Source organism: Megascapheus bottae, chromosome 9 (assembly GCF_031878675.1).
Source record: "Megascapheus bottae isolate mThoBot1 chromosome 9, mThoBot2.hap1, whole genome shotgun sequence".
NCBI classification, from domain to species: domain Eukaryota; kingdom Metazoa; phylum Chordata; class Mammalia; order Rodentia; family Geomyidae; genus Megascapheus; species Megascapheus bottae.
Window position 1 is genome coordinate 46,786,385 of NC_143517.1, and position 27,072 is coordinate 46,813,456.

The 27,072-nt window shown below is 37.9% G+C and overlaps 1 protein-coding gene across 8 annotated transcripts in view; it reads left to right on the plus strand.

Moving 5' to 3' along the window:
* LOC150059138 (nonsense-mediated mRNA decay factor SMG5-like) overlaps positions 1-26,106 on the plus strand; it is a 93,887-nt gene extending 67,781 nt beyond the window's left edge. For 7 of the 8 annotated variants that reach the window (XM_090339285.1, XM_090339279.1, XM_090339278.1 and 4 more), the window contains 2 exons: positions 15,860-15,948; positions 22,764-26,106. In XM_090339285.1, the coding sequence (XP_090195411.1) occupies positions 15,886-15,948; positions 22,764-25,718 (3,018 nt within the window). In that variant the 5' untranslated portion in view covers positions 15,860-15,885 and the 3' untranslated portion in view covers positions 25,719-26,106. Of the gene's footprint in view, positions 1-15,859; positions 15,949-16,799; positions 16,905-22,763 lie in introns of all 8 variants that reach the window. The other variant, XM_090339284.1, reaches the window with a different exon arrangement.
* The last annotated feature ends 966 nt before the right edge of the window (positions 26,107-27,072 follow it).

The following is a 27,072-nucleotide window of genomic DNA, read 5'->3' on the forward strand; positions in this document are numbered from 1 at the left end:
AGAAAGTAATGTTTTGATTATTGAATTAGTATTCAGAGACTATGATTCCACTTTATTACCATATTTAACATTTCGGTTTAAGAGTATTTTGCAGTAAGTTATATCAGGCTATTGTGTACTTAAGGAAAGAAGCTTGCTGAAAACACTTGCATTTTGTAATATAACTGGAAGAGACACAGGGAGGACACTTATAAGGGGAAACAATGGAATTTTTCAAAATTCATCCTGCATTTGAAGAACTGGAATTCTATTGAAACTCTGGGGACAATAATAAATATGGGTCATTCACAAACATGTCTATACCAGAGAACATCACAGGGTTTGTTGAGATGAACAGGCAGGTAGCCACTGATTCTATCTTTTTATTTAAAAAGTTCAGTGATTTCCGACCAATGTGACTAATGCATTACTGCGTACTGACCACTAGATGGCAAGAGTGAACAACGTATAAAAATAAACCCTGGCTTAGGCTGGTAAAAAAACCAATAGTTTTATGTTTCTCCTCTTGTTCTACTCCCCTGCACTTGTTATTAGCTTCTGTCCTTCCTCATTCTTCCACCTTTCATCTGTCTATCCTTCACTGTGTTTGTGTTTCCTAATGTAAATTTGAATAGTACTCCCTGTTTCTTTAGCGTTAGATCTGAAAACCAGTCTCAGATGATTTAGAGTGTACAATACACATGGAATTCAAGAGGCCTTTCATAACTGCTTTGTACTTGAGCTGAGGATAAAGCTTCAGAGGCTCAGAGAGACTTAGGCTTTCAGTCTGGGCTCTCACACTCTGGCAGTCTGGGGGTGGAGATGAGCATGACAGAAAATACAATAAGGAAAAAAAAAGCAGAGATGTCTGGCTTCTAAATGCCATTACTGTGATGTTATCAAAGGGCTGGGTTGACAGAGATCCAGGTGCTGAGCTGAAGTTATTCTTAAAAACAAACAAAATCCGCCTCCCTAACCAGATCAATCAACCAAACAGGCAAAGAAAATGGGAAAACAATGACACAACTCAGCTGCAGATGCCACCGGAGAAATGAGCTACCATTCTGCCAATCCATTTCATATGGGTTTGCCTAACTGCTGTAATGAGGCCCATTTTGGTGAAATGATTTAGGCAACCTGTTTTCTCTCCTCAGGGTTGCTCTATGTGTGTGTATATATACATATATATATGTGTATATACACACAAATAAGCACATATGTTTATAAATTATATACATGTATAAATATATATGCACATAAATATGTATACGTAACCATACGTATGTATACGTGTGTATATCCTTTTGAAGATGGGGGGGGTCTGTTTTCTTAAACAGAGGCTTTGAATTTTCTCCCCTAATCCCTAGATCACTCACTGGCAAGCTTCAGAGCACTTCTGTGAGGTTAGTGATGTCACGGAGGGAGCTGCTGGAGCAGTGCTGATAAGTCAAGGTTTTGCAAGGCCCAGCTGTCATGGGTTTTTCAAATGGTAGAAAATTGAGGCATCCAGTAAGAGTCCTTTCTCTTTTCTTTTCCTTCTCATTGTCTTTTTATCTCTGTCCTGTCCTACACATCCACAAACATACACACACACTCACAAATACATAAATGAGAGAAGAAAACACACTTGTGCTAGGAAACCTGTCCTAACAAAAATGAGATTATCTAAATGGCTTTTGTTGTTGTTGTCATTATTATTTTCTCTTGAAGTTAAAACTAAATACCATTCCTTCATTGGAGAGATTAAAGAGAAATATATGGACTCTTTTAGCTGTAATAAAATTCTGAGAATCCAGTATATCAGTTTATTCTAATAGTTCTATTTCTGAACTATGAAATAAGTAGGTGCACAATACATGCAATTGTTTAGTTGTAATTGTTCACCTGAAAGTTAGGTGCTGGGCTGGGAATGTGGTTTATTGGTAGATTGCATAGCTAGCACGCATGAAGCCCTGGGTTTGCTTCTTCAGCCCCACATAAAGAGCAAAAGCTGGAAGTGGCACTGTGACTCAAGTGGTAGAGTGCTAGCTTCGAGCAAAAGAAGCACAGGGATGGTGCTCAGGCTCTGAGTTGAAGCCCTAGGACTGGCAAAAAATATTTAGGTGTTATTTTTTTATTTATTTATTGCCAGTCCTGGGCTTGAGCTCCAGGCCTGAGTGCTGTCCTTGGGCTTTCTCAAGACTAGAGCTCTACCACTTGAGCTTTTCTGGATTTTTTCTATGTATGTGATACAGAGGAATCAAACCTGGGTCTTGGTATATGGTAGGCAAGCACTCTACCACTAGGCCAAACTCCCAGCCAAGGTGTTATCTTTTACTGAATATGGGGCTCTTGGCTACACTACGCTTGTAGCTATAATTTTCTCACTTGTAAAAGAAAATCGATGATTTCTACACCACTGTCATATTGCTTATTGGGTTGTTGCAAAAAAATCTCTCTTTTTTTTTTTCCTTTGCCAGTCCTAGGGCTTGGACTCACTGCCTGGGAACTGTCCTTGAACTTTTCAAGGCTCTACCCCTTGAGCTACAGCAACACTTTCAAATTTTTCTGTGTATGTGATGCTGAGTAATCGAACCCAGGGCCTTGTGCTTGCTAGGCAAGCAGTCTACCACTAGGTCATGCTCCTGCCCAGTAAAAAAAATTCTATGATTGTTATGATTTGTCTATTCCAAAAAACTTATTGGCACCATGCGCATGAAAATCATATCAGCTATTGCTTTCAAGGGGTATGTGGGTTATTTTTCAGATACTTTAATTAAATAGGGATTGCAGCCTATGGATTGCATTTTTTTTCTTTTGCCATTCTTGGGCTTGGGCTTAGGGCCTAAGCACTGTTCTTGGGTTTTCTCAAGGCTAGAGCTCTACCACTTGAGCCTCGGCACCACTTCTGGCTTTTTTCTATTTATTTGGTACTGAGAAATCGAACCCAGGTCTTTGTGCGTGCCAGGCAAGCACTACCACTAGGATAAACTTCCAGCCCTGTCCCTGAGCCTTTTTGTGTTCCAGGCCAGTGCTCTACCACTTGAGCCACAGAGGTACAAAATGGTTAATGATGAAAAAGAGGGAAAGGAAATTTTTTTCAAGAAGAGGAAAATAGTTGAGGAATGGATGCATCACTAGATTTCATAATCTAGTTCAAAGTCAAGAAGATTAATTAAATGAAAGAGGTGAAACTAGAAATTTAGCTTGTGAATGTGTTGATACTTACGTGAATTGATTTGCTAGAGAATGAAGAACTAAGCAAGTGTTTTTTTTCTGCAAGGGGTTTCATCCTCATTTATTCCTTGAATATCTGAACAGTTACCATATGCCAGACATGTGTCTACCAGCTTTGAGAGATAAGTGAGTTTGTGTGTGTATCTATGTGTGTGTGTAAGGGTTTCATAGTCTAAGAAGGAAACTCAAAAGTTACTCAGTTCTCCTATACACTGAAAGAACTTCTCCTCCCCTAATAATGACATAAATTTCCTCCAAGTTTTCATTATTTTATTGAGGTTGTGCTTACTAATGTTCAGTTATAAGCTGGCCAGTTTAGGGTAATGTGTTACGTGAGATGCCATCTATGTAACTGAGGTGGCTTTCAGAAGATGTAAAGGACACTATTTTTTTTTATTTTTTCCAGTCCTGGGCTTGAACTCAGGGCCTGAGCACTCAAGGCTAGAGCTCTACCACTTGACTCACAGCACCACTTCCAGCTTTTATTATTTTTCTCTATGTACTTGGCACCAAGGAATCGAACCTGGATCTTAGTGCATGCTAGGCAAGCATTCTACCACTAGGCCAAACTCCTGGCTTCAGGATACTATTTTTATTTTCAAATTTTATTGACTGCCTCAGGCTCATCATCTGTTGTTTAGCTAAGGATAAAAGAGCCCAGACAGTGGAAGACAGAAGAAAGTGAACAGAGAAAGCCTGAAACCTTGCCTGTGCACACACACACACACACACACACACACACACACACACACACACACCCCTACCTACCTAATTGGCTAACTTGCCAAACACCCTCAGGCTTCTACAGACTTTGAGGAAACACTAAGGTTTTGTGTTCAGGGCTGAATGTCCTTCAAATGGGAGATAGAGCCTCTAGCCAGGATGAAAAAGAATAGACTGCACTCCCAGTATTCTGCTGATGAAGAGGGCTTGGTCTTCAGAAAAATAAGGAAAATAAATGCTCCTTTATTACTCACTAGTCTTTGGGCTCTGTCAGCAATCCTGAAAGCACTTGCCAAATAAAATGATTTAGCAGATGGAAAGTCGTTTCTAAGTGCCATTTCCACCCTTTCCTTGCAAAGTAAATGATGACTCAGATAGCCAGCAGCAGCTAAGGTTGTCAATGAGATTCTCTGGGTTTTCTTCCCAGTTTACTTACTGGCCCAGGTTGGAGCCCTGTGTCTGCAATGACTGGATTTAGGAGCTGTGGCTGAAGTGTGTAGGATGGGCACACATGTGCAGCTGCTATGCCCAACTTCAGGGTTTAGTGAGTCTCAATCAGAGGTCCAGGGTTCTTCATTCAAGACCCTTTGCGTTCTCTGATTTCTTAACTGTTGTGGTGATACAGCCGATGTCTACAAGAGGCTTCTAGAGCAAGTCAATATTCTTAATTATGTGGAGTCATGGTTAAGCATGCAGTTTTGTACAACTTTGGGATATGTCCACTCATGATAACGCATGTGAGACATACATACTTAACATTTATTTGCCATTGTAATCCAAACCTCTTCTATTGAAAAAGGGGGCTCCAAATTCAAGTACATTCTTTCCATAACAGACCATGCCCAAGATCACATTTATGAATTAAAATAAATTTATCTGTTTTACCTTTCCATTTTCAGTTTGGCCCACTATTAGGTTAATAAACAGCAAATTAATTTTAAAATTTTTTGCACATTAACTCAACTGCTACCTCTTACTATGGTTTTATTTTGCTAACAACAGGCTACTGTTTTCAGATGGTAATACTTCCTGTATTTGTTAGTATTTTACCAGAAGATTCAATTTCTTACACATTTTTTCCTCTTGTACATTGATTTCTTAGACACGTTTTTAAGCCTAGACTTCTCTCCCTCTGATTTTCAAAGATAAAAATGTGTAAGCTCATTAAAGAGAGGTTATAAAAGCATAGGATTAAAAAGCAACTTTTAGAAGTTGTCTATTCCCAATTTCATTTCTCCAGAAGGATCATATAATTGGATGTGCAGGATGTTCAGATTTTTTCAGTATAATGGAAAATATGCTCAGCAGACCTGCTCCAAAACAAAGCAATGCAAAAGCAAACAAAATGACAACAAAAGTAGAGTTAGTGGTAGATGCTTTATAGAAAAGGGATTCCATGTGGTGATACGGAAACATCTGTGCAGTTGTATTAGCTTTCTACTCAGTTATAGCCTTAAAGCGTTTAGAGGCTAGAAAGAAGAATTACTTATAGAGCTGATTAAAAATGAAAATTCTAGTTTTTTTTATTCACAGATATTCTAATTTTGTAGGTTTGGGGAGGGGTTCTGGAGTCTTCTTTGTCAGAAAACCCTTTCAGGTACTTCTGAAGATATTCGGGGTCCTGAAGATAACCAAGTGTTTTCCCATGGATAAACACTGCACCCGGAGTTTTGGAGTTTTGACATGCTGTTAAGGCAAATCTTTAATACTCGTCAGTCAATCTGCACAAATACAAGTTCATCAAAATAGATTTTCTTTTTCAATAAAGCAATATGCTTTTTATGCTTTTGATGATATAGTCAAGTTTTTGTTTATTTTTTGAATTTAGGAACTTGTAATTATAGTTTCTTAGTTTAAAATTTGCAGGCAGGTAGAGGAATATCTCAGGAGTGATTAAACATAAAGAGGTAATGATAAACCAATCACCTGTCATTTAGACTTTAGAAATGCAAAGAGAATCTAATGTGTTAGAAATAGAGGCAGAATCCACAGTTTCTTCAGGAACTGAAAAAAATCTAGAATAAATGCTAGATCATTTGAGGTTGTTCAAACATTCTCTATCCCCTCCCTCCTATTTCTTTTCTTTTTCTTTTTCTTTTGCCAGTCCTGGGGCTTTAAGTCAGGTCCTCGTGTTATCCCTGAGCTTCTATCTCTTTCTCTCTGTCTGTCTGTCTCTTTGTCTGTCTCTCTGTCTCTCTTTCCATTTTCCTTCTTTCTTCCTTCCCCTTCCCCTTCCCATTCCCCTTCTTCTTCTTCTTCCTCCTCCTCCTCCACCTCCTCCTCCTCCTCTTCCTCCTGGCTAGTGCTCTTCCATTTGAGCCGCAGCTGCACCCTTGTCTTTTTGGGAGTTAATTGGAGATAAAAGTCTCATGGATATTCTTACCCAGGCTGTCTTTGAACCATAATTCTCAGATCTTAGCTTCCTGAATACCAAGAATACCAGTGCTTAAGTCAAAAAGTTTTAAATTGATTCATTTAGGCAATATGTCTTTAGATATTTCTTAGTCCTTCCAAAATTAAATTTGAACTCATTTGAATACAGGTCAAGTTGAATAAAGGGAAATTAAAAAGAGAGGAATTAGCTAAAGGAACTTTTCTTTGGCTATAAATATGTACGTAAATACATACAAGATACCACTTGTCATTTGAGAGGCTTCTAAAATTGAGCTCTCTCAAACTTTTTGGATAAATTATCCTAAATATGCTGATATTCACACTGAACTATGATGGGACTTTACGCAATAATGAAATTATTCTATATTTAATGATTAGGTACATGTGGCTATTAAGTATAAGATGTCTTCCTAGCATAATAAAGCATTGAACTTTTAATTTTATTAAATTACCATGACCCATTTTTTTTTTGTCGGTCGAGGGACTTGAACTCTGGTCCTAGGTATTGTCCCTGAGCTCTTTAGCTCAAGGTGAGACACAACACTACTTCTGGTTTTCTGATGGTTAATTGGAGCTAAGACTCTCATGGACTTTGGTGTCTGGGCTGTCTTTAACTGTGATCCTCCGATCTCAGCCTCCTGAGTAGCTGGGATTACAGCCATGAGCCACTGTGTACCCGGCTCATGATCTAAACTTTAATAAGTACATGCCACTTGTGCCATCACATTGTATTGCCCAATAGGTCTAATGCATATTCAGAGTTCATGTAAAGTCGAGAATTTAAACATATATAAAATTCCCGGTCTTTTAATAAAAGCCGAGTTTTTTGTAAAGGCTGTGATAACTGGAATTGTGTGCGTACACTTATTTCAGACAATCAGTGTGATAAAAAGAATATTATTTTGGAAATCAGTTTCCACCACTAGTGAGGCAAGTTTTCTTGAAGGAAGCACCTAGACTTTTGTGTTTTGTTTCCCTAGTGGAGTAAGTTTCTCTCAAATGCAAGGATGTGATTCACAGTAAGATTATTGCAAGGAATTTGCATGAAGGATACAGAGAAATAAGAATACACATTCCTGGCTTGCCACTTTCAGAATTTTTAGTATTATACCTGCGTGCCTATACCTCAGCTCATAATCTCCTACTCTTACAATGATCCTCATGTTTTCTTTTTGCGAATCTGCCCCTCAGCTCACTGTGTGTGTGTGTGTGTGTGTGTGTGTGTGTGCATATGCACATATGTGAGTGTTGAATTGTGTTCCTCTTCCTCAAATTCATAGGTTAAATTCTTAACTCAAGTATCTCTGAGTATAAAGGGACTTGACAGCTGGACAGTTTTTTTTTTTTTTTAAGATCTTAAGTTCAAGTAAGTTAACTTAAAGTGATAGACCCCCCCCCCAAAAAAGTGATAGACCCTAATCTAATATAATTGGTTTTCTATGCATAAGAAGAGGAAATTAGGGCATAGGCAAGATGAATTATGGCCATTTGAAGATACAGCACAGAGAAGATGGCTATTGAAGAGCCAAGAAGACAGAAAGGAAGACTCAGAAGAAAGCTATTCTGCTGCTATCAGCCTTTTAGCTTTTTGAAGCACGGGAATCACAAGACCTGTTCTTTAAACCACAGTTTGTCACTTAATTATGGCAGTCTAGCAAACTAATACCAAAAACACTAATTTTAGTGTTTTCTAATCAGACTTGCCAGTAATACAGATCTTCAGGCATCCTGCATTAAGCTAAAAAAAAAATCCCACAAGTCTCCAAACATTTTTTATAAAATGCCAGGCAAATTTCAAAGCTCTAGACCTGAACATTTCAATTATTTATTTTTTCCATGATACATCATTTATTGTCACCTTGGTATTGAGATTTCAGCTACTTGGACTCTATCTCTCCATGGTTCTGCTTACTGTAATGGTAACTGTGGATATGTGTTTCAAGTGGTGTCTGAGTTCAGGGTGAGACACTCCATTCTAACCTCCCATTGCATTTTGCACTGTGTAGCATACAGCTTGTTTACTTGAGCATAAGGCCATTCTATTAGACTCATGGTTTCTCATTACTGTGAAGGTCCTGGTATTTTGCAGGCATTCTAAAACATTCATGGAAAAAAAATCAATGGAACAATTGCAACTCTTTAGATTCTAAAGTCTTGATGGTTATTCTTAAGTTTCATCAGATACCCAGTGTTTGTTGAGTATTTGATTTGTGCAAAGACATTGAACTTACTGACCTTGCACTTCCACTGGGATTTATATGAAGCAGGGGTTTCATAGTGTTTTCTCTTTGTTAGGTGATTATTCAAGCATAGGAAGTATTTGACTGATTGTATTGTATTAAGTAATACAGGTTGGAATGAATCATATCATACATTTATCATATATATCATTTGAGTCATATATCATATGATATATACTTCATATATCATATGTTTTCATTTGAATATAACTTCAATTATTTTATTGACTTCAAAATAATTTGGCCTCTTAAACATAAATTTTCTTTGGATTGATTGTTTTTGACGTAAGATACATGATAGTTGAGTACATTCAAGGCAGTCCTAAATAAGTTTGGAAAAATCAGAAACATATCTCTTCCAGAGAGGATGAGTTAATTTTTTTAAACACTGGAATTTATTTGAATTATATACAAACCACCACTTTGCATTGATCCTTGATATAAATGGTCCAAAGAGTTAAATAGTAGAAGTAATGGACACTTATTTAGTAATTGTCTTCATTATTTCATAATGCATTTTTTTCTTATTTGACTTGTATGTAACTTGGAGCAGGAGAATCCCAAGTGAATGAAGGCTAGTGTGCATGGGAAGAAATGTTCCACTTCTGTCAGTGGAAAGCATATGGGAATTTACACAGGAAATAGGATAAAAGAGAAAATAGGAAACAATAAAAAAAAGTCACCTCATCTCACTGTTCAGTTCACATGTCAGACAATAAAAGGAAAAAAAAACCCCACAGCCCTGCTGGACATAAGGCTGTAGAATCCATCTGATTGAAATTCCGTTGATTTAGTAGATAATTTCAGAATCTCTTTAGGTGGCTCTGTGCCCAACTTCATCCTCCACCCCCTGAGAAGGGACAAGGCACGAGGGATTCAAAGTGGGGACTGGGATGAGGATAAGTGGAATTTCCTATCCATTTCTGCCTTCAGCATCACATTGTGTTATCAAGAAATAGACCTATAGGACTTCTAGTTCAACAATCTTGTTTGACAGATGGGAATAATGAGGCCCAGAGATGCCAGTATCCAGGACAAAGCAGAGATTACTCAATTCATTGTGTGTCATTTTACCATTTGAATAATGCCCACGATTAACAGTCATTCAAACTGAGTTACTGTCAGGTTAAAAAGTGAGTAATTGTGGTTTTTAAATGCAGCCCTGCATTTAAACAATATGAAACTTTAGGATAGTGTATGGTTTTTAGGTATCTAGGTACACTTCTGTTTAGATATAGGAAACAGGTTACTTAGAGATAATGATAATAATAATAAAAATGATATGATTGACTAAGTAAGGATCTAAAATGGGACTGTTGGGAGGAGGTTGTGCTGGCAATCCTAGATACTCAGCTGGCTGAGATCAGGAGGATTGTAGTTCAATGCCAGCCCAAGGAAAAAAAGTTCATAGGACTCTCCCTTTCTCAACTTACAACTAGGCATCGCACCATGCCCATTTTAAGAGATGGCGATTAGGAGGAGCGAAGTTCCAGTATCCTGGGAAGTCTTTGTGAGATGGAGTCTCAGTAGAATTTGTTCAATGTGGTGGTGCACAGCTGTCACCACAGCTACAGCAGGGAACCTAAAGCAAGAATGTGGTCCAACCAGGGGCCCAGACTAAGCTGAGACACTATCAGTTCAAGGTCTCACAAGGTCTTCAGTTCAAACCCTAATACTGCCAAAAAATAAAGGGTCAGGGGAATAAAAACTTAATGGAGGTAATGTTAAATTTTATAATTTTTGTTATAGAAATTCAACTTTATGATTATACAACTTTATGATGATATGGCAAGGCAGTATGGCTATGAAGGACAACAATGGAGTGTAATTGAATTCTTTTTTTTTTTTTTCCTTTCTGGTACTAAGATGCCACAGTAATTTTATGCTCTATTACTTGTGGATATCATCAATCCCTTATATTTTAGTTTTTAAAACTTAAAAAATATTTTTATTGTTACTCTAGGAGGACCTTGTTTTTTTGTTAGTCCAGCCTTGGAATGCATTTCTTGTGAGTTGTTTGAATTACAGTAGTAAACTATCATGCCCCGCTGTCACCAATCTTAACTAGTTATATGCATTTGGTGAGAGTTACTGACCTTAACTTTCTCAGTTTCCTTCTCTTAAAATGGGAAAAAAATGAAGGAAAAGAAAAAATTTCTTAAGACTGTGTCAGGTAGCACATAAATAGATTCCATACTTTCCTGTATTAATGCCCTAGGTAATGGCTCTCTTCTTAAAAACATTAAATGTGTAATTTTTATTGTTATTACAAAGGTGATATACAAAAAGGTTACAGTTACATAAGTCAGGTAATGAATACATTTCTTTTTGGACAATATCACCCCTTCTCTCAGTGTCTTTCTTTTTTATGGGATGGTTCAGAGATTTGCATCTAACCAATAGGATCCAGAAAAGTGATGCAATGTCAGTTTCGTGATTAGGTTACAAGAAAGTGTTGCATTTGGCTTGTTAGAAGACCATTAGCTTTGTGGTTTTTGTGAACTAGCTATGTGGCAATGCTTCATGTCACCAGTAACTGACATCCTCAACTCAAAAACTGCCCAGAAAACAATCGTCACACATAACCACTGGTTGAGTTTAGCAGTGGTTTCGACCTCAGTAAAGCCTTCATTTCAGGCTACTGGGAGACCCTGAGGCAAAGAACACATCTCAGCTTGCCTGGAATCCTGACCCATGGAAAGTGTGAGATACTAACTGTACCATTTTAAGGCATTTGATTTTGGAATAGTTTGCTATGCAGCAATAGATCGCTAATACACACTGTCAAACAGAGAGTAGTGAATTCAGAGCCCATGTTCAAACAGCTATCCCAGTATTTTTGATTTTCAGATCAATAGTTCTTAAGATTGAGTATATATCAAAACCATCCAGAGGGTATGTAAGAGCAGAGATTTCATTTAAACAATTTCAAACACTATGGTTTCCTTTTAAAGGGGATATAAAAAGTAGTATAAACATATATTGTTTGATTCTATTTATTTGAAATATCCAGAATTGGTAAATCTGTAGAGAGAGGAAGCAATTACCTTGATGGTAGCAGACAGAGGGTGATGAGGACTGGGTATGAGTGCTTACTAGGAAATGAGGCTCTTTGGGATTGATGAATATATTTGGGAATGAAGTTATGATGGCTGTACATTGATCAACATGTGATAAATATCATCCAAGTGGTGACCATTATCTTATATATTTTAATCTCAATTAAAACTATTACGTGGCATGTGCCACAAAGCTAGCAAATTAGAGCAGTTCTAATTATCATGTATGTCTAGAGAGAAATATGAGGGCATTTGATTTTTCCAACATAAAGGTGGCTCATCATTAACCTGGCTAAACACTGCCGTAGAGCTTTTTTTTGTTGTTGTTAAAGAATAAAACACAGTAAAAGTCTAGAAGCCCAGCTAATTTAAGTGAAGATAAGCTTTCTCTTTCTTTTTTTTCCTGATGACATTTAGTGACTGGCGGGCCTGCATTGTTCTCTTGGGGATTAATGTCTTAAAATGGCATTGCCTTGTTGAACGTGCTGCTTTTCATGTGACTCATCACTGGAAAAAAAAGTCAGCACAATATTGCAAATGTATAAGTGGATCAGTGTCAGATTAGCTCAGCATATATGCTATTTCCAGGAGGAAAGCATTATTTTTTTCCCTGATGTTATTATTTTGTCTTCAATATTATTATAAAATTATAGCACATTCTAAAATTATGGCAAAACACCCAAACACATGCAATAGGAATACAACTTACAGTTATTTCATGTATTTTCTCTTTGTAATTTAAGAAAAATGGAACTACAAAAAAGTAATCTTATTTTTGATTTTCTGAGGCAGAGAATTGAGTTTGTTACACTTAGCCTAGCAGAGTATGTTGAGTGTCCTCTGTGAAACGTCCTCATTTGATTTCATGTTTTTCACTCATTTCAACCCAACTTCAATTTCACACCATCCCCATCACTCCACTCCATCAGCTCACTGAGAGGTACACTTATTTACATTCTGGAAGGATCCATAGAGTTGCCTGGTTCCCTTGCATTTGTAGACGAATAGTTTCGTAGAGATCCCATTCATTTTGGTCTATATATTTAAGTACTTTCTCCTCTTTAATTCCTGTTTACATTCTGTCTGACTTTATTTAGCATAGGTTTTCATACCCAAAAGCTCCACAGATTGCCTCCTTACTTCTCTGACTTTGATTACAATTTCTACTATTCTCTTTTTGTTTCTTTTATATTGTATTTTAAACTTGATACTTAGCATGTTTTATTTAAACTAGTTCACTAATTTGGCTTCCTTCACTTTGCAGTGGATTGAGGTTTCATAGCTGTGACAGGAGAGTTAGTCCTTTCCATTCCCCCCGCCTCCCTCCAGTATTCTGATAGAATGAAGGCAACTTCCACAAGAGCTCTGAAGTTCTGGGAGAATCTGGTTCTTTGTGTCTGATTCATTTTCTGTGTGGGTGGTGTGCTCCTTTAACCTTGTCACTGGCAGAAAAGTTCAGATTTCATGTTCATTGTAAGAGAAAAGAAGCCTGTCCTTACAGTTGTTTCCCACTGACACATTTGCTTCAGACAATGACAGTATACACGCTTCCATCAACACATGGGTTCTTGATGGTGTTGATTCTCTTTGGAATTTTAATGCAAGTTCTTTTGTTCACCCAGGCTATTTTAAACAATGGCAGAATTTGTTTTAGAGGAATGTACTGATTTCCTCAATGCACCCTCTCCTGGTTTGGTCTGGATCACCTATATCATCTGGTGCAACTAAAGTCATTGAAAGAAGAAGAAATCAAAACCTTTCTTTTGTGACTTCTTTGGCTAACATGAATGTTGGAGATGATGTGATTTTTAGGTTTTGTATAAGCTCATAGCAATTTGATAAGCAGCATGTGAAAATAGGTTAATGAATCATACTGGGAGGTAACCCGAGAATATTTTACTTAAAAAAATAAAACATGTTAGCTGAAGGTGGGAGGAAGGGGTTCCAACCTCTCGCTGAGGCTGAACACAGGCTCAGCGTGGGAGTCTGTTAGAGGTGTCCCTAAATTCTGGCTTAAGTTGATGAACCTCTTCATCAGATTCCACAAAGGTGTAAGGGTTAACTCCTATAAGTAATTAGTATGAACTATAAAAAATAATCATTTCAAAGGACTCCAAAGTCATTTTAATCAGTCTCCTACCCCTAAGCAAAATTCAACCATCACAATACCAATAGTCTATTAGTTTTGATTGGATTCTCTCTATGTCTACCATAGATCCATCTCATCAGAAAGCCCATTTATTTTTAAGGAGCTGTAAAGAAAGTTTTCTGTTGGTATGGTAGCCCAGGCTAGAATAAAGTATATGTCTCTTTTGTATAGGTTTTCAAGTATTTGAAGATATCAGTTTCATTGTTTGGTATTCATATTTATAGTATATTTAAGACAAACACCTTTATTATCTAGGCTTTTATTTTGTTTTGTGTTATTCCTCCAACCCACTTCCAATCTGGTGATATTGTCTATCCATAATAGTTTCAAACACTTTCCCGAGTATTTTTCTCTTTGTCCGTGCTTTCAGAGTAAGAGTCCTGATTCAGAGAAGAGAGGCTTGTTGACTAAGTTGCATCTACCTTACGTTCCTGTGATCTTGACTTGAGATGTATGGCCTAAAAAATATATTGAAGACTTTCTCCAGAGTGCATTGTCATGCAAGCTTCTCCTTGATATGTCTAAAAGTACATATTATTGCCCTAAGTGTTATCCTAGAACATATTCTTAAAAGACAGCATCATCAGGGCAGGGAGTTTGGCCTAGTGGTTAAAGTGCTTGCCTAGCATACATGAAGACCAGGTTCAATTGCTCGATACCACATACATAGAAAAAAGCTGGAAGTGGTGCTGAGGCTCAAGTGGTAGAGCTCTACCCTTAAGAAAGTCCAAGGACAGTGCTCAGGCCCTGAGCTCAAGCCCAGGACTGGCAAAAAAAAAAGACAGCATCATCATTACAAGACTTCATATTCTGAATTTTATGAGGACTCTGTAATAAAGCTAGGTGCTTTCCAAAATGATTAAAAGATGATTACTTATACTGTTAACCCAATAACTAATTGGAGTGTGAACTTTTTGGCTAAAAAGTTTAGGCAGGAAAGTCTATGAGACTTTTATCTCCAATAGCTACCAGCAATCCAGAATTGGTGCTGTGGCTCAAAGTGGTAGAGAGCTAGCCTGGAGCAAAAAAGCTTAGTGACAGTACCCAGGTCCTGAGTTCAAGTCCCATGACTGACAAAAAATAAAAAATTAAATAGATAAAATTGAAAAAATACAGTATTTTGATATAACACCATTAAATATGCAGTTGTGTGTTTATGAGATTTGTAAAGAATAGTATTTTAATGATGTCTTACACATCATATCGTTCCAACTACAGAAGTGATTAACCACGGGCCTGGAGCATAGCCTAGTGGTAGAGTGCTCACCTTGCATGTGCGAAGCCCTGGGTTTGATTCCTTGGTACCACATAGACAGAAAAAGCTGAAGTGGTGCTGTGGCTCAAGTGACAAAGTTATAGCCTTGAGTGAAAATGTCCAAGGACAGTGCTCAGGCTCTGAGTTCAAGCCCCAGGACTGGAAAAAAAAAGTGATTGCTTCTCACATTGCTCATGGACTTGGGGTGAATGTGTGCTTTGAAAGGTTGAGAGGTTGCTTTACACTATTTTTTTCTCTGTTGAATTTTTTTTTGGATTCAATTAAAATTTCTGTTAAGGAAACAAATCTTTACATTTTTACTCAAGTTAGCTAGAAAGGTCAATGTAGTGCGTAACTCCTTAAAAATATAAGCATATAAATATGGGTTATTCTTAGTCATTTGTTCTTCTCTACTAAAATATTTGGTAGCTTAGATAAATTTTCCATATATACAGTATATGTTTATTTAAAATAAGAATCCTGGAGCAGAGTATAATGAAGCATATCATTGGTTTATAGGTAGTTAGATAAATAGACAGATAGATGATAAATGACAGATAAATAGATGATATATGTGATTGCAGATTTTGTAAGAATTCCATTCTTCCCATTATTTTTTTTTATTCTAGTTTTGTTATGTAGTATCCAAAAGAAGTAGATTTTTCAGTTTTGCTCATTTTAAGACTTAGTAGACACAGGCTATGTTTTTGTTTGTCTTGATGTTTTCGTGTGTAGAATGATTCATTTATTTTTAATACTGTGTGGATATTTCATAATTTATTTATTCAACTCATTGTGGATATGCAATTAGTTGATTGCAGTTTATGCTTTTTGTTTTTATCAGTTACAGACAATGCTGATATTTTCCATATGTCAAGTGGCACACAAATGCATGGGATTTACACCTTGAAAGTAGAGGTGCTACATTGTAAGGTGAGTGTTTAATAATAGTAAGTTGAGTCCAACTATTTTAATGTTAATTTTATTGGAAATACATAAACATTTTTCTTATTCAGTATTGTGGCAAATACATGGTTTTATCAGATTTTGAACAGATTTTCTAGTTGAAAAGTTTTGTTGTGATTTTAATTGAAAGTCTCTCTCATTACTGCAATTGAACACAACAAATATTTATTGACCATTTGTCCTTTTTAGTGATTTGTGTGGTTAGATTGTCTTTTTATTTTTAGTCATAGATAAAAATAAATTATTAGGGGGGGAGGGAAATGGGGACCAAGACATGAGAAAGGGTATCAATCTATGTGAATTAATGCACCTTCTATCTGGTGAATATAATGTAACCCTTCTATTAATTACAATTAAAAATATATGAAAAAAATAAAAGATTTCTTGGTGAAAAAATAAATTATTAAAAGTATTGCTAATATCATTTGGTAAATATAATTTTTATTGCATTCAATGTTTTTGAACTTAAATTATTGATTTTAATGCAGTGGAAAATATCAGTCTTTTGTTTGAATTGGTGCATTTTGAATATTGAATACTGTTAGGACTTTCTTTACTACTGAGCATTGAAAATATTCTTTTCTATTATACTCATAAAATTTTATTGTCTTGCCTTAAATTACAATATTTTTGAATGCCATGAAGATATCTATAGTGTCAGAAATGGACAAAAATATTAATATTGTTTTTGTCCTTATCACAGTACATTCAATATTTGTGGAAGAGAATTTTCTATATGTTTCTAAGGTTGATAAATAATTTCTAAATTATGTTAATGTTTAGAAAAACTAAAGGAATATGTTTGTTTTACATCACAGCTTTGAATAATCTGAGCAGTGTGAGGAAATGTTATTTCCAAATTGTACAGAACACTTTCTTCCTTGAAGACTCTAGGCCATTAAGACACCACCCAAATATCCCAGGTATAAGAAAACACATATTTCAGTCATACTTAATATTAGAACACCTGACAGTAGGATGTTATTTCTAGAAGAGAACTTCTCATGATTTCAATCTTTCTGTTCAGATGACAAAAACCATGAGAAAACAATTTTAATTTCACAAAATAATCACAAACAAAGGCTAGTCAGGTCTCTTATAATTTGATGTCTTGATTAACTTTGCCTAAGCTAAGGTCACAAATTTTTTCTCCTGGGTTTTCTTCATCGAATTTTAGAATTTTAGCTGCTCTTCTATTGAGCCTAACATTTATTTTGAGTTCATTTTTTTGTACATGGTATGAGAAAAGGATTCTATTGTCATTCTGCAAGAATTGAATGTCCAGCTATTCTGTATATTAGTTAAAAAATCTGCTCTTTATCCTTTGAATTATCCCATACTTCTCATTTTAGTTACTCAATAGTTATTGAAGCCAGAGTCTTGTTCATCCTTTCCCTACTCAGCTTTCCCTCACTTCTTTTAATTTTATAGGCAATAAGTTGGATTTTCCTCAATGTAAAATCTGAAACCTTGAAACTACTCAGAAGTATAAGAGAAATATTAGTATTTCAATTTTCTTTAATTTATATTGCTAATGTTTTACAGTTTCCAGAGTATAATTTGTAGTTTAATAGTATTTTTTTATTTTGATCCTCTGGAAATGGAATTTAGTCTTGTCTTTTTGGATTAGTCATGTTGGTAGATAGGCATACAATGGATTTTTTTCAATGGATTTTATATTGTAAAATTTATTGGATATTATTGTACTGTGTTGTATTTGTTTCTGTCTATATTGTACTGCTGACAGCTTCCAGTAAAATGTTGAATAGGACCAGTATAAGCAAGAATCTTAGTGTTATTTCTGATACAGTTTTTGTAGATGCATTTTGACTTGCTGTTTATTTTCATCATAGTGGGATATGTGTATGTGTGTGTGTTTGTGTGTGTGTGTTTTACCAATTGTCTTATCTATACTGCCTAGAAAATTTTTCCACTTTTATTATATTGACATAGTGTATTAGTTCACTTTTCAGATGTTCAAGCAATCTTCTGTTTTAGAGATAACCATTTTTAATTATGATAAGAAGTTTTAAAAAGTGTTAAGTTCAGTTTAATGATGGTGAGTTTGATATCTTACATTCATGAGGGATTTGAATATAGTTTTCTCATCATCTTACAAGTGATTTTGGAATTAAAGTAATACTAATCTTACATAATCATTTAGGGAGTTGTCTTTTTTTCTGTTTGTTTTTCTGTAGAAGGTCACAAAAGGTAAATATTAATTCTTTAGGAAAGATATAGAGATATACAAAGTTATAAATATTAGTCGACTAAGAAAAATATTAGGACTGATGATTCATCACAAAAGCGCTTAAGTTATTGAGAATCGATGCTTGTTTTGAACCTTTCCAGAGTTCAACTTTTTTTTTCTCAATTCTACTTTGCTACTCATGCCTTTATCTTTACTTTTGGCATTCTTGGTTTTAGTGTTCAAACCCAGGGCTTTCTGTGTGCTGGGAAAGAGCTATATCGCTGAGTGACATTGTACTTTACTCTTAGCTTTATATCCTTGTAGGAACTTTTCCACTTTATGTAAATTTTTCTATTTGTCAGCAGATTTTTAACTCATGGATATTTTCTTCAGATATTGTGACCACCAATAATAAATTCAACTGGGTGTGGGTAAACCTTTAATATTAGGAATTACAGTTTTTTCTGACTCTAAGGTAGGCAGAGGATGACCAAGGGACAAAAGAATTCTTACATTCAATAGATCTCTGCTAAAGGGATAATGTTTGTTTTCTTGTTTTCTGAGGATTGTGTTTTAAGGATTTTCTATTCATTATAGTTTTCCAAGGCTTTAGGAGACATAGTTTTAAGACTTTATTGAGATGCACAAGAGTAAAGAACCATTTTTATAGAGGTAGGCATTAAAATTATTTTCCATATATAAAGAATAAGGTGTCTTCTTAGCAGATTTGGTATCTTTTTTAAGATTGCACCTATGTGTGTGTGGTGTGTGTGTGTGTGTGTGTGTGTGTGTGTGTGTGTCTGTGTGTGTGTGTTTGCTGGCATTTGAATCCAGGGCCTGGGCACTGTCTCTGAGCTCTCGAATTCATTCACCTGCTTTTCCACTTGAGCCACAGTTCACTTTCTACTTTTTTGATAGTTAATGGGATATACAAATCTCACAGACTTTACTGCTTGGTCTGGCTTTGAACCATGATCCTTCAATCTCAACCTCTTAAGTAGCTAAGATTATAGTTGTGAGCCACTTGCACCAAGGCCACAGATTTCTTTATGCAAGCTATGTGTAGAAAAATGACAATGGAAGTTCTAGCTGCCACACATTGGCCTACAGTATGGTTTAGGAATATGGCATCTCCAGATAAATCAAATTGCTACAGACACTTGGTGAGGTGAGAGTTGATGCTTTTTATTTTGTATTTTAATCTCATATTAGTTGTGCTGCTTAAACTAGAAGGGACCTTAATATTTAAACCACTGACATTTGTTTTTAAGAACTAGATGCCAAATAAAATTTAGAAGAGGAGTTATCATGGATATAACTAATCCAGGACTAAGATAGGAAGTGGGAGTACTATTTACTACCTTTTAGGCAAATATCGATGCCTTGCAAACTTTGTACATTAAAAATAGCTTGAGAGCCTTGCCAGTTAGAATACATTGAACAGGCCAGTGGTACTGGCATTGCCTTATAACAGCAGCCTGATGTCTGCAAAAGAAATAAGTCCTGCAGTTAGTAATAAGTTGACCTAATCATTTAGTATTAGAGGGAAACAGAGCAGGAAACCAGGTCATTTTGATGTCCATCCACGGACACTGAGCAATTTTCAGTAATTTGCATTTTGGAAATGTTTGCCATGACATTATAGTTTTGACTTCATAGATCCAAGCCTAGATATGTACAGCATTACAATGCATAAACTAGAAGATCTGAGAATACAGTCATCCATTTTATAGCTTCTGTTATTTGAAAAACTTCTCAAAAATGATAAATATCTTAATGAGTACTCTGACAGAAACTAGCTTATCTGTTTTATTCTTCCTCTGTGGAGGATACTGTCTTAAGTAATTTCTAAGAGATACAATTACAATTAGATGTAGAAAGCATTTCCTCATTTTGTCATTCAAATGTGGATTATTTTAACTAGGGATTTGCCATGATTCTGTTCTTGTCAGTTCTGGGGCTTGAATTCAGGGCCTGGGTGTTATCCCAGGGCTCTTTTGCTCAAGGGTAGTGCTTTACCACTCTGAACCACATCTCTACTTCTGATTTTTCTCATGGTTAATTGTAGATAAAAACACATGGGCTTTTTCTGTCTGGATTGGCTTTGAACTGTAATCCTCAGATCTCAGCCTTCTGAGTATCTAGCATTTGCAGGAGTAAGCCACCGGAATCTTAAAGCTTTCTCAGAACTGGCTTTCTTTCTAGAATACACTGTGTCACTATGATTGCTGTAACATACGTACATTTATAACAAAATTCTATTCCAGCTCAAGACTAGCATTATAAAATTGTTCTACAACACAATTCTTCTAGCAGAGCTGGTCATGGAAACAGGAGGAGGACTCCATACATAATGTTTTCTGCTTAAACCTAGGTGAATCTAGGTCTGTAACCTTTATAAATAGAATATTAACAGACGAGGAAAGGCTGTCAAAGAATATGGTCATGTGAAATCATGAGGCAAAGTTAGCAGAAAGGGAAAGGAATGTCTATTTGGTAGGTTCTTCACCTTCCTCATCTAGCTTCTCAAAAGTAAGAAGCTCCAGGCTGACCATTTATGATTCTGTCAGCCAACATCCTTCTCTATGCTGCTGTGGACATGTCCATGGCTCTGAAACTGCTGTTTCTACTTCAATGTCTGACTGCTCCCTTGTCCTTCTGCACTGATCCTTTCTTCTTATTCAGACAACAGACCTCTTTATCCTCAACTTTCACATCCTACCCACTCACCACAGGTCCTTTTATATGTTTTCTAGACTTATTGATACTATAATGCGTGTTGTCTTGGAAGTGGGCTGGTACTGGGGCTTGAATCCTGGGCCTCTTGTTTTCCCTTGGCTTTTTTTCTGTATAGCTTGCAGTTTACTACTTGAGCCACACTTTTATTTGTGGTTCTTTACTAATTAATTAGAGATAAAACCATCTTATGAATAGGATTCTAGGTGGAAGAACTTGAACATAAATGGCTTTAGAAATGAAAAGAAAACAAATAGACGGCACTTGTAATGATACCAGTTAAATCTTTAAATTATCACCTTTAAATTATAATTTGATATGATTTATTAAGTTTTCAAGTTTTTCCTTCCTTTCCTCTTTCCTTCTCTCATTCTTCTCTTCTCTCTCTATTTCCCCTTCGTTCCTCCTTTCCTTCCATATTTCCTTTTTCCTTGTTTGATTTCTTTCTCTCCTCCTCCTCTTTCTTCTTTTCCTCTTCTCTTCCTCCTCCTTTTTGTTGTTGTTGCTGTTGCTCTTCTTCTTCTTCCTTTTCTTCTTCTTCTTCTTCTTCTTCTTCTTCTTCTTCTTCTTCTTCTTCTTCTTCTTCTTCCTTTTCTTCTTCTTCCTTTTCTTCTTCTTCCTTTTCTTCTTCTTCCTTTTCTTCTTCTTCTTCTTCTTCTTCTTCTTCTTCTTCTTCTTCTTCTTCTTCTTCTTCTTCTTCTTCTTCTTCTTCTTCCCTTCCTCCTCCTCCTCCTCCTCCTCCTCCTCCTCCTCCTCCTCCTCCTCCTCCTTCTTCTTCTTCTTCTTCGTATTCTTATTCTTACTCTTTTTCTTCTTCTTATTCTGATTCTGCTGCTGCTGATAGAAATTGAACCCAGGGCCTTATGCACATTCCCTATGTGCTTCCTTATGGAGTTATATGTCTCAATCCCTTCATTTCCTTATTTTTATAATAAAGACAAGCAAGACATTTTTTACTTAATGTTTTTGCTTTGTATTTTATTTTTGTGTGTGTGAATTATACATCTGTGGTAGAAATTTATACCAGTATGGTATACCATGATGTTTGAAAATATACATGAATTTTCTGCTGGTCCTTTGATCATCATGCTAATGCTAAAGTACATTTTCCTTCATAGCATCTTTTAAATTATATAGTACACTTTATAAGACAAGTCTTTCCCTTTTCCTTCTATCTTAAAAGTTTAAAAGCAAACTCCATTCAAAGATAATGAGTTTTACACTTTTTGTATTGAAGCATCACCTTAACATGCTTGTGTAACCATATTCTAAATTTAATCCTCCAAAGAATTTCACAATCTTGATTAAACTTAAATTTTGGTATAAGAACCTTCTTTTCCCTTTTATGTCATGGTTAGTGGAAATCTGATGAAATTTACCTTCTCTTTTTGACATGTGTCTCAAATAGTAAAACAGAGGGCTTTTCTATGTTATGATTATGGGAGTGACATTTGCAATACTCTTCACTGGGCCTTCAGTTGAGCTAGGTATTGTTAATTATTGAGGATAATGGTGAACTGATTCATCCTTACCTTTGGGGAACTTTGTAGTCTGGAGGGAAAATGATAAGAGGTTATAGTAGCTCTAGTAGAAACAAAATCAAGAAAACTCAAAACCAGTCAGAGTGGCACAGTCTCTTCCACAGAGTGAAAGGGAATTATCTAGCCGATCTTGTGGAGCTAGAGTGGGGTTTCTAGATAAAATAGTATTTAAGCTAAGTTCTGAAGGATAAGTGGGATTTATCTGCTCTATCTAAAGGGTGATTATACATCCCCTGTCTGTTGTTCTGGCTGGTTTAAATTATTCTCTATTTCTGTGGTTAAGTACTAATAGGTTGTTTTTCATTTTTCCTCAGAAGCGGCACATAAATATCGCTGAGACAGAATCCATCCCTATGGAGAGAAGCCAGGCAGAAGCTCTGAAGGCCAAACTCCTTTACCGGGATGTTTGCGTGGCGGCTCAGCGCCTCGACCTATTCCTCCGACATGGAAATGCCCACAGGGAGCTGTTCAAGCCCCACATCCTGGCTCTTAGGGACATGGTTCACCAAGCCTGCATTAAACTCATGTTCTTGTACCCAGTGGCTTATGGGAGGAAGGCAGAGGAGCTGCTGTGGAGGAAAATGTACTCTGATGTGGCCATGCTGCTCCTGGAGACCAACAGAAAACACACGGCAAGTTTCCAATACTGGGAAGGCCCCTTGCGGGCTCACCTGCAGGGCGGCCTCCAGTTCTACGAGCATCTCTTCCTGTTCCTTCAAGGTCACTACGCCCTGAGATTACAGAGCTACATAGACTGGCCTCACAGTGGGGTGCACTCGATTGGCTCCAAAAAAGTGGGGTCTGTCTCTGAGGAAGAGGCTACCTGGGCTCGCCTGGCCTGCCATCGCTGCCTGCTCTACCTGGGAGACTTGTTCCGCTATCAGAATGAGTTCCTCGACTTGCCTACGAAGCACTTGGCCGAGAGATGCTATTACAGAGCCCTGGCAGTGGCCCCTCAACTGGGAATGCCCTTCAATCAGCTGGGAGCTCTCATGGGGACCAAATACTACGATGTGGCAGCCACCTACTTCTACCAGCGCTGCCTCCACTCCCAAGTGCCTTTCAAAGGGGCAGCCTGGAACCTCAAACGACTCTACGATCGTGCAGGAAAAAGGTACAGCTCTCTGAAAAGGTACCAGGGGAAGAGACTGTCTCGTAGCCAGAGGCAGTGTTGGGATAACAAGCGACTGCTCGTAAGCTTTCTCTACCTTCAGAGTCTCCTGCAGCCCCAGAGGAAGTTCAAAGCAGCCAGGTTGATAGCCCTGTGCCAACTGGTTCTGAAAGATTTTCGTCTCTGCCTTTCTTATCGGCCCTGTCCTTCGGATCTGTGCCAGGTGTCCAGAGAGACCAAACCCCCAAGAGGATATCTGTTTCTCCCAGACTGCCTCATCTTCCACATGGTGGTTCTTTGCCTCATGAGTGTGCACAGCCTGAGGAAGGCAGGTTCCAAGCAGCACAAACCTGCAGTCACCTTCACCTTGACCCTTTTCTCACACCTAATTCAACATGTGAGCGCCAGAATGCAGGCTGAGCTCGGGAAAGTGAAGCTGACTCCTGAAGTGTTTGCACTCAGCGATGGAAGCTGTAAGAGGGTGACTGGGGAAAGACCCCACCACAGCAAATCCCAGAAAAGCCATGACTATTCTTGTGGCTCCAGTGTGGGTTCCATCTCAGAGGCCAGTTTTCATTTGTGCTGTGATTCAGATGAGACAGAGGAAGAGGAGACCTGGACTTCACAGGTCCATTCAGAAACAAGCAGTGAAACATCCTACTCAGATACAAGTGATGAGGAAGAGCAAGATGGCTCCATAGGCCCAGAAGCAGTGTGGGAAAGTGAGGCCAACTCCAGTTCTAAAGCTGTCCACCCCAGGAACCCATTGAGGACAAATAAATCTCCCAACAGTCTTCTAGAACTCTTAACAACCACCATTTCATCAAATCTGTCAGCTCCACTGAGCCAAAAGCTTCAAGGAAAATATGGCTCACACTTGGTTCCTGTCTTTTCTCACAGTGTTCTGACACCTCCCTCTGAGCTGCGCCCTGCTTCCAGCAGGCCCTCGGACACCCAGCACGATATGGGCTGTTTTCCTGAAGCAGATGTGGATTGTGGCTCCTTCTTGGAGCACAGTATCAACATGAGCACATCTCACAACCATTTGCAGATGATCCAGAAGCAACTGAAGGTCCTCTCCGCAGAGGGGTTACTTCCCACCATCAAGGTGATCCTGAGCTGGCTCCACTCCAACCCCGGCCTCCTTGCCTCACAGTGGCGGAGCTCCCTTAGCCTGTGGGACCACCTGTGTGTACTGTTGAACCTGTTACCCTCTGAGGGAGAACTTCAGCACCCAGGCCTGGGACTCTCCTCCCATGTCCACGATCTGCTGAAAAGATGTACAGACACTCACCCTGCCGGGTTCCTGCAGCTCCCCGAGGACATTGCTCTGTTCCAGCACTCTCCACCACAGGCTTTCCAGGAAAGGGTGGGCTTCAAGCAGGACTCACCTCCACTCAGCCACCAGGATGAAACCGCTGTGCGCATCTGTTTCCTTAGAAGTTTTGGCCATTTCGTGACTAGACTCCCTGGACAGTTTCTGAGGTTTGACTCTAAGGCGGGTGTCTTCGTAAGCAGTACACCCGGAAGGCCAGAACACCAAACTCAGCAACACCCAAGAGGGGAAATGATCAGATTTTCCAAAGATATTGTTCAGCTCTGGCTTCAGCGTGAAGTAGCCCTGTTAGAAAAGGTCCTAAGCAGGCCCCGCACTCGGTCAGCTTTGACCCCTTACCTGTTCCCTGATCCCAGGGCTCTCAGTGAGCATCTCCCCATCATTCAGCAATTCGCTACCAGTGGCAAGTTTTTCCTCATCATACCCAAGATTGTGGTAGACACGCTCTATATCCTGAGAAGAGAAGACCACAGGGCTTTGATGGCTATCCACTTCTTAGAGGATGAATTGAAAAGAGGGAGCCAGCATATTCTTTGCCAATCCTTTGTGTCTAAGAGATTGATGAGGCCCAGAATGACCAGACCAGACTCGGATGCATGGGACCTCTATAATATTCTTGACTTTTGCAAACGTCTGTTGGATGCATCCAGGCCAGGAACACCAGATCCCAGCAGCATGGTAACTATCATCACCGGCACCTGTTTGGATAACCCTAGGAATTTCTCATATCCTCTGCAGTTGGTGCTGGGGCTTGCAACGGAGGCTGGAGTGGAAATCAAGAACATTCAACGCTTCCACAAAGAGTGGAAAGCGATAAGCTAACATAGTCATCTCTCTCCTGTTCCTCCTCCTTCAGCACTAATGGATCAAAACACAAAGTTTCTCTCTCTAGTAAGCACCTGAGGCTATAGACACTGTGGTGATGACTATTTGTGTCTACCTGTTGGTAGAGTTGTAGTTTAGCAGCTTTCAGAGTCCTTGGCTCCTCCTTTCCATCTTAGCTTGACACCATATATCCTCTCTGAAAATATTGTAGGATTGGTTCAGTGCTTAGTGTCCTGCCAGTGAAACAACACATTCGGGAAGCTTTTCTACATGCAAGCCTAGCTCTGTGGACTGTCTGACATTTGCCTAGCTCTGTTTTGTGACAAGAGACTTTTACTTATGCTATTTCAGTATGATTGGGGCCATGCCCTTGTTATCTTCAAAACTCAATAAACATAAATCTAAAATTCATGACTGTGATGAAAGGTTTTATTATCATATCTAACTAAGCATGACAGCAATAGCTCTGGGGTGGACAGACAACATTCTAGTCTTGGTGAGTTGTGAATAAGCATGCAATACTGAAAAATTGGCATTAAAATTTTTATTTGCTCAAAAATCTCAACTTTAGCCAGGAACAATGGCAAAGGGTTCTAATTATGTCTATTTGAAGGCAGAAACTGAGAGAAGCATGTTTGGGGCTATCCAGTATAAGAAAGTATTTTGCAAGACCCCCCATCACCACCAATAAGGTGGGTGTGGTGATTCACTCCTGCTCTCCCTGCATTTCAAAGTACTCATAAGCTGCATGCTCTCATGTCAAGAGTGGCAACAGAAACAAACCCACCAACACTTTTCTGGGTAAATATTTTTGAATGTACACTACTCATGGGCCCTGGAAAAGCTCCTTATTGTATTGGGTTCTGTGATATTTTCTTATTTCCTTTGTAGGTATCAGTTGATTAACAGCAGACATACTTAATCTGGAGTTAAGAGAAACAGAAGCACTAGGCACTGCTTTGAGATAACACTTTACCGACTTATATAAAAAAATCACTGATGTCTGTTTTATGACTCGCTGATGTCTGGTTGCCATTCAAAGCATCTCTGCTGAATTTATGAAAAATCTAGGGAGCTAAAGAGAAAGTGAGTATATTATTATAAACTGACTGACTTTGTCTTATCTACAAACAGAATGAGGATACTGAAGCTTGCCCTGTGCCATGCAAATCACTTTAACACAGTCTTATACTTTAGATGATTTATTATTGTGTTTGTCTTCTGAAAATATTTGGCTTAGGCCTGTGAGATTGTGAACAGACATTTCTCTGGTAAGATTTCTCTTCACCATTATACATGGGAAATCTAGATCCCGTAGGCAAACATTTAAATAATCCAGTGCCCAAATCTA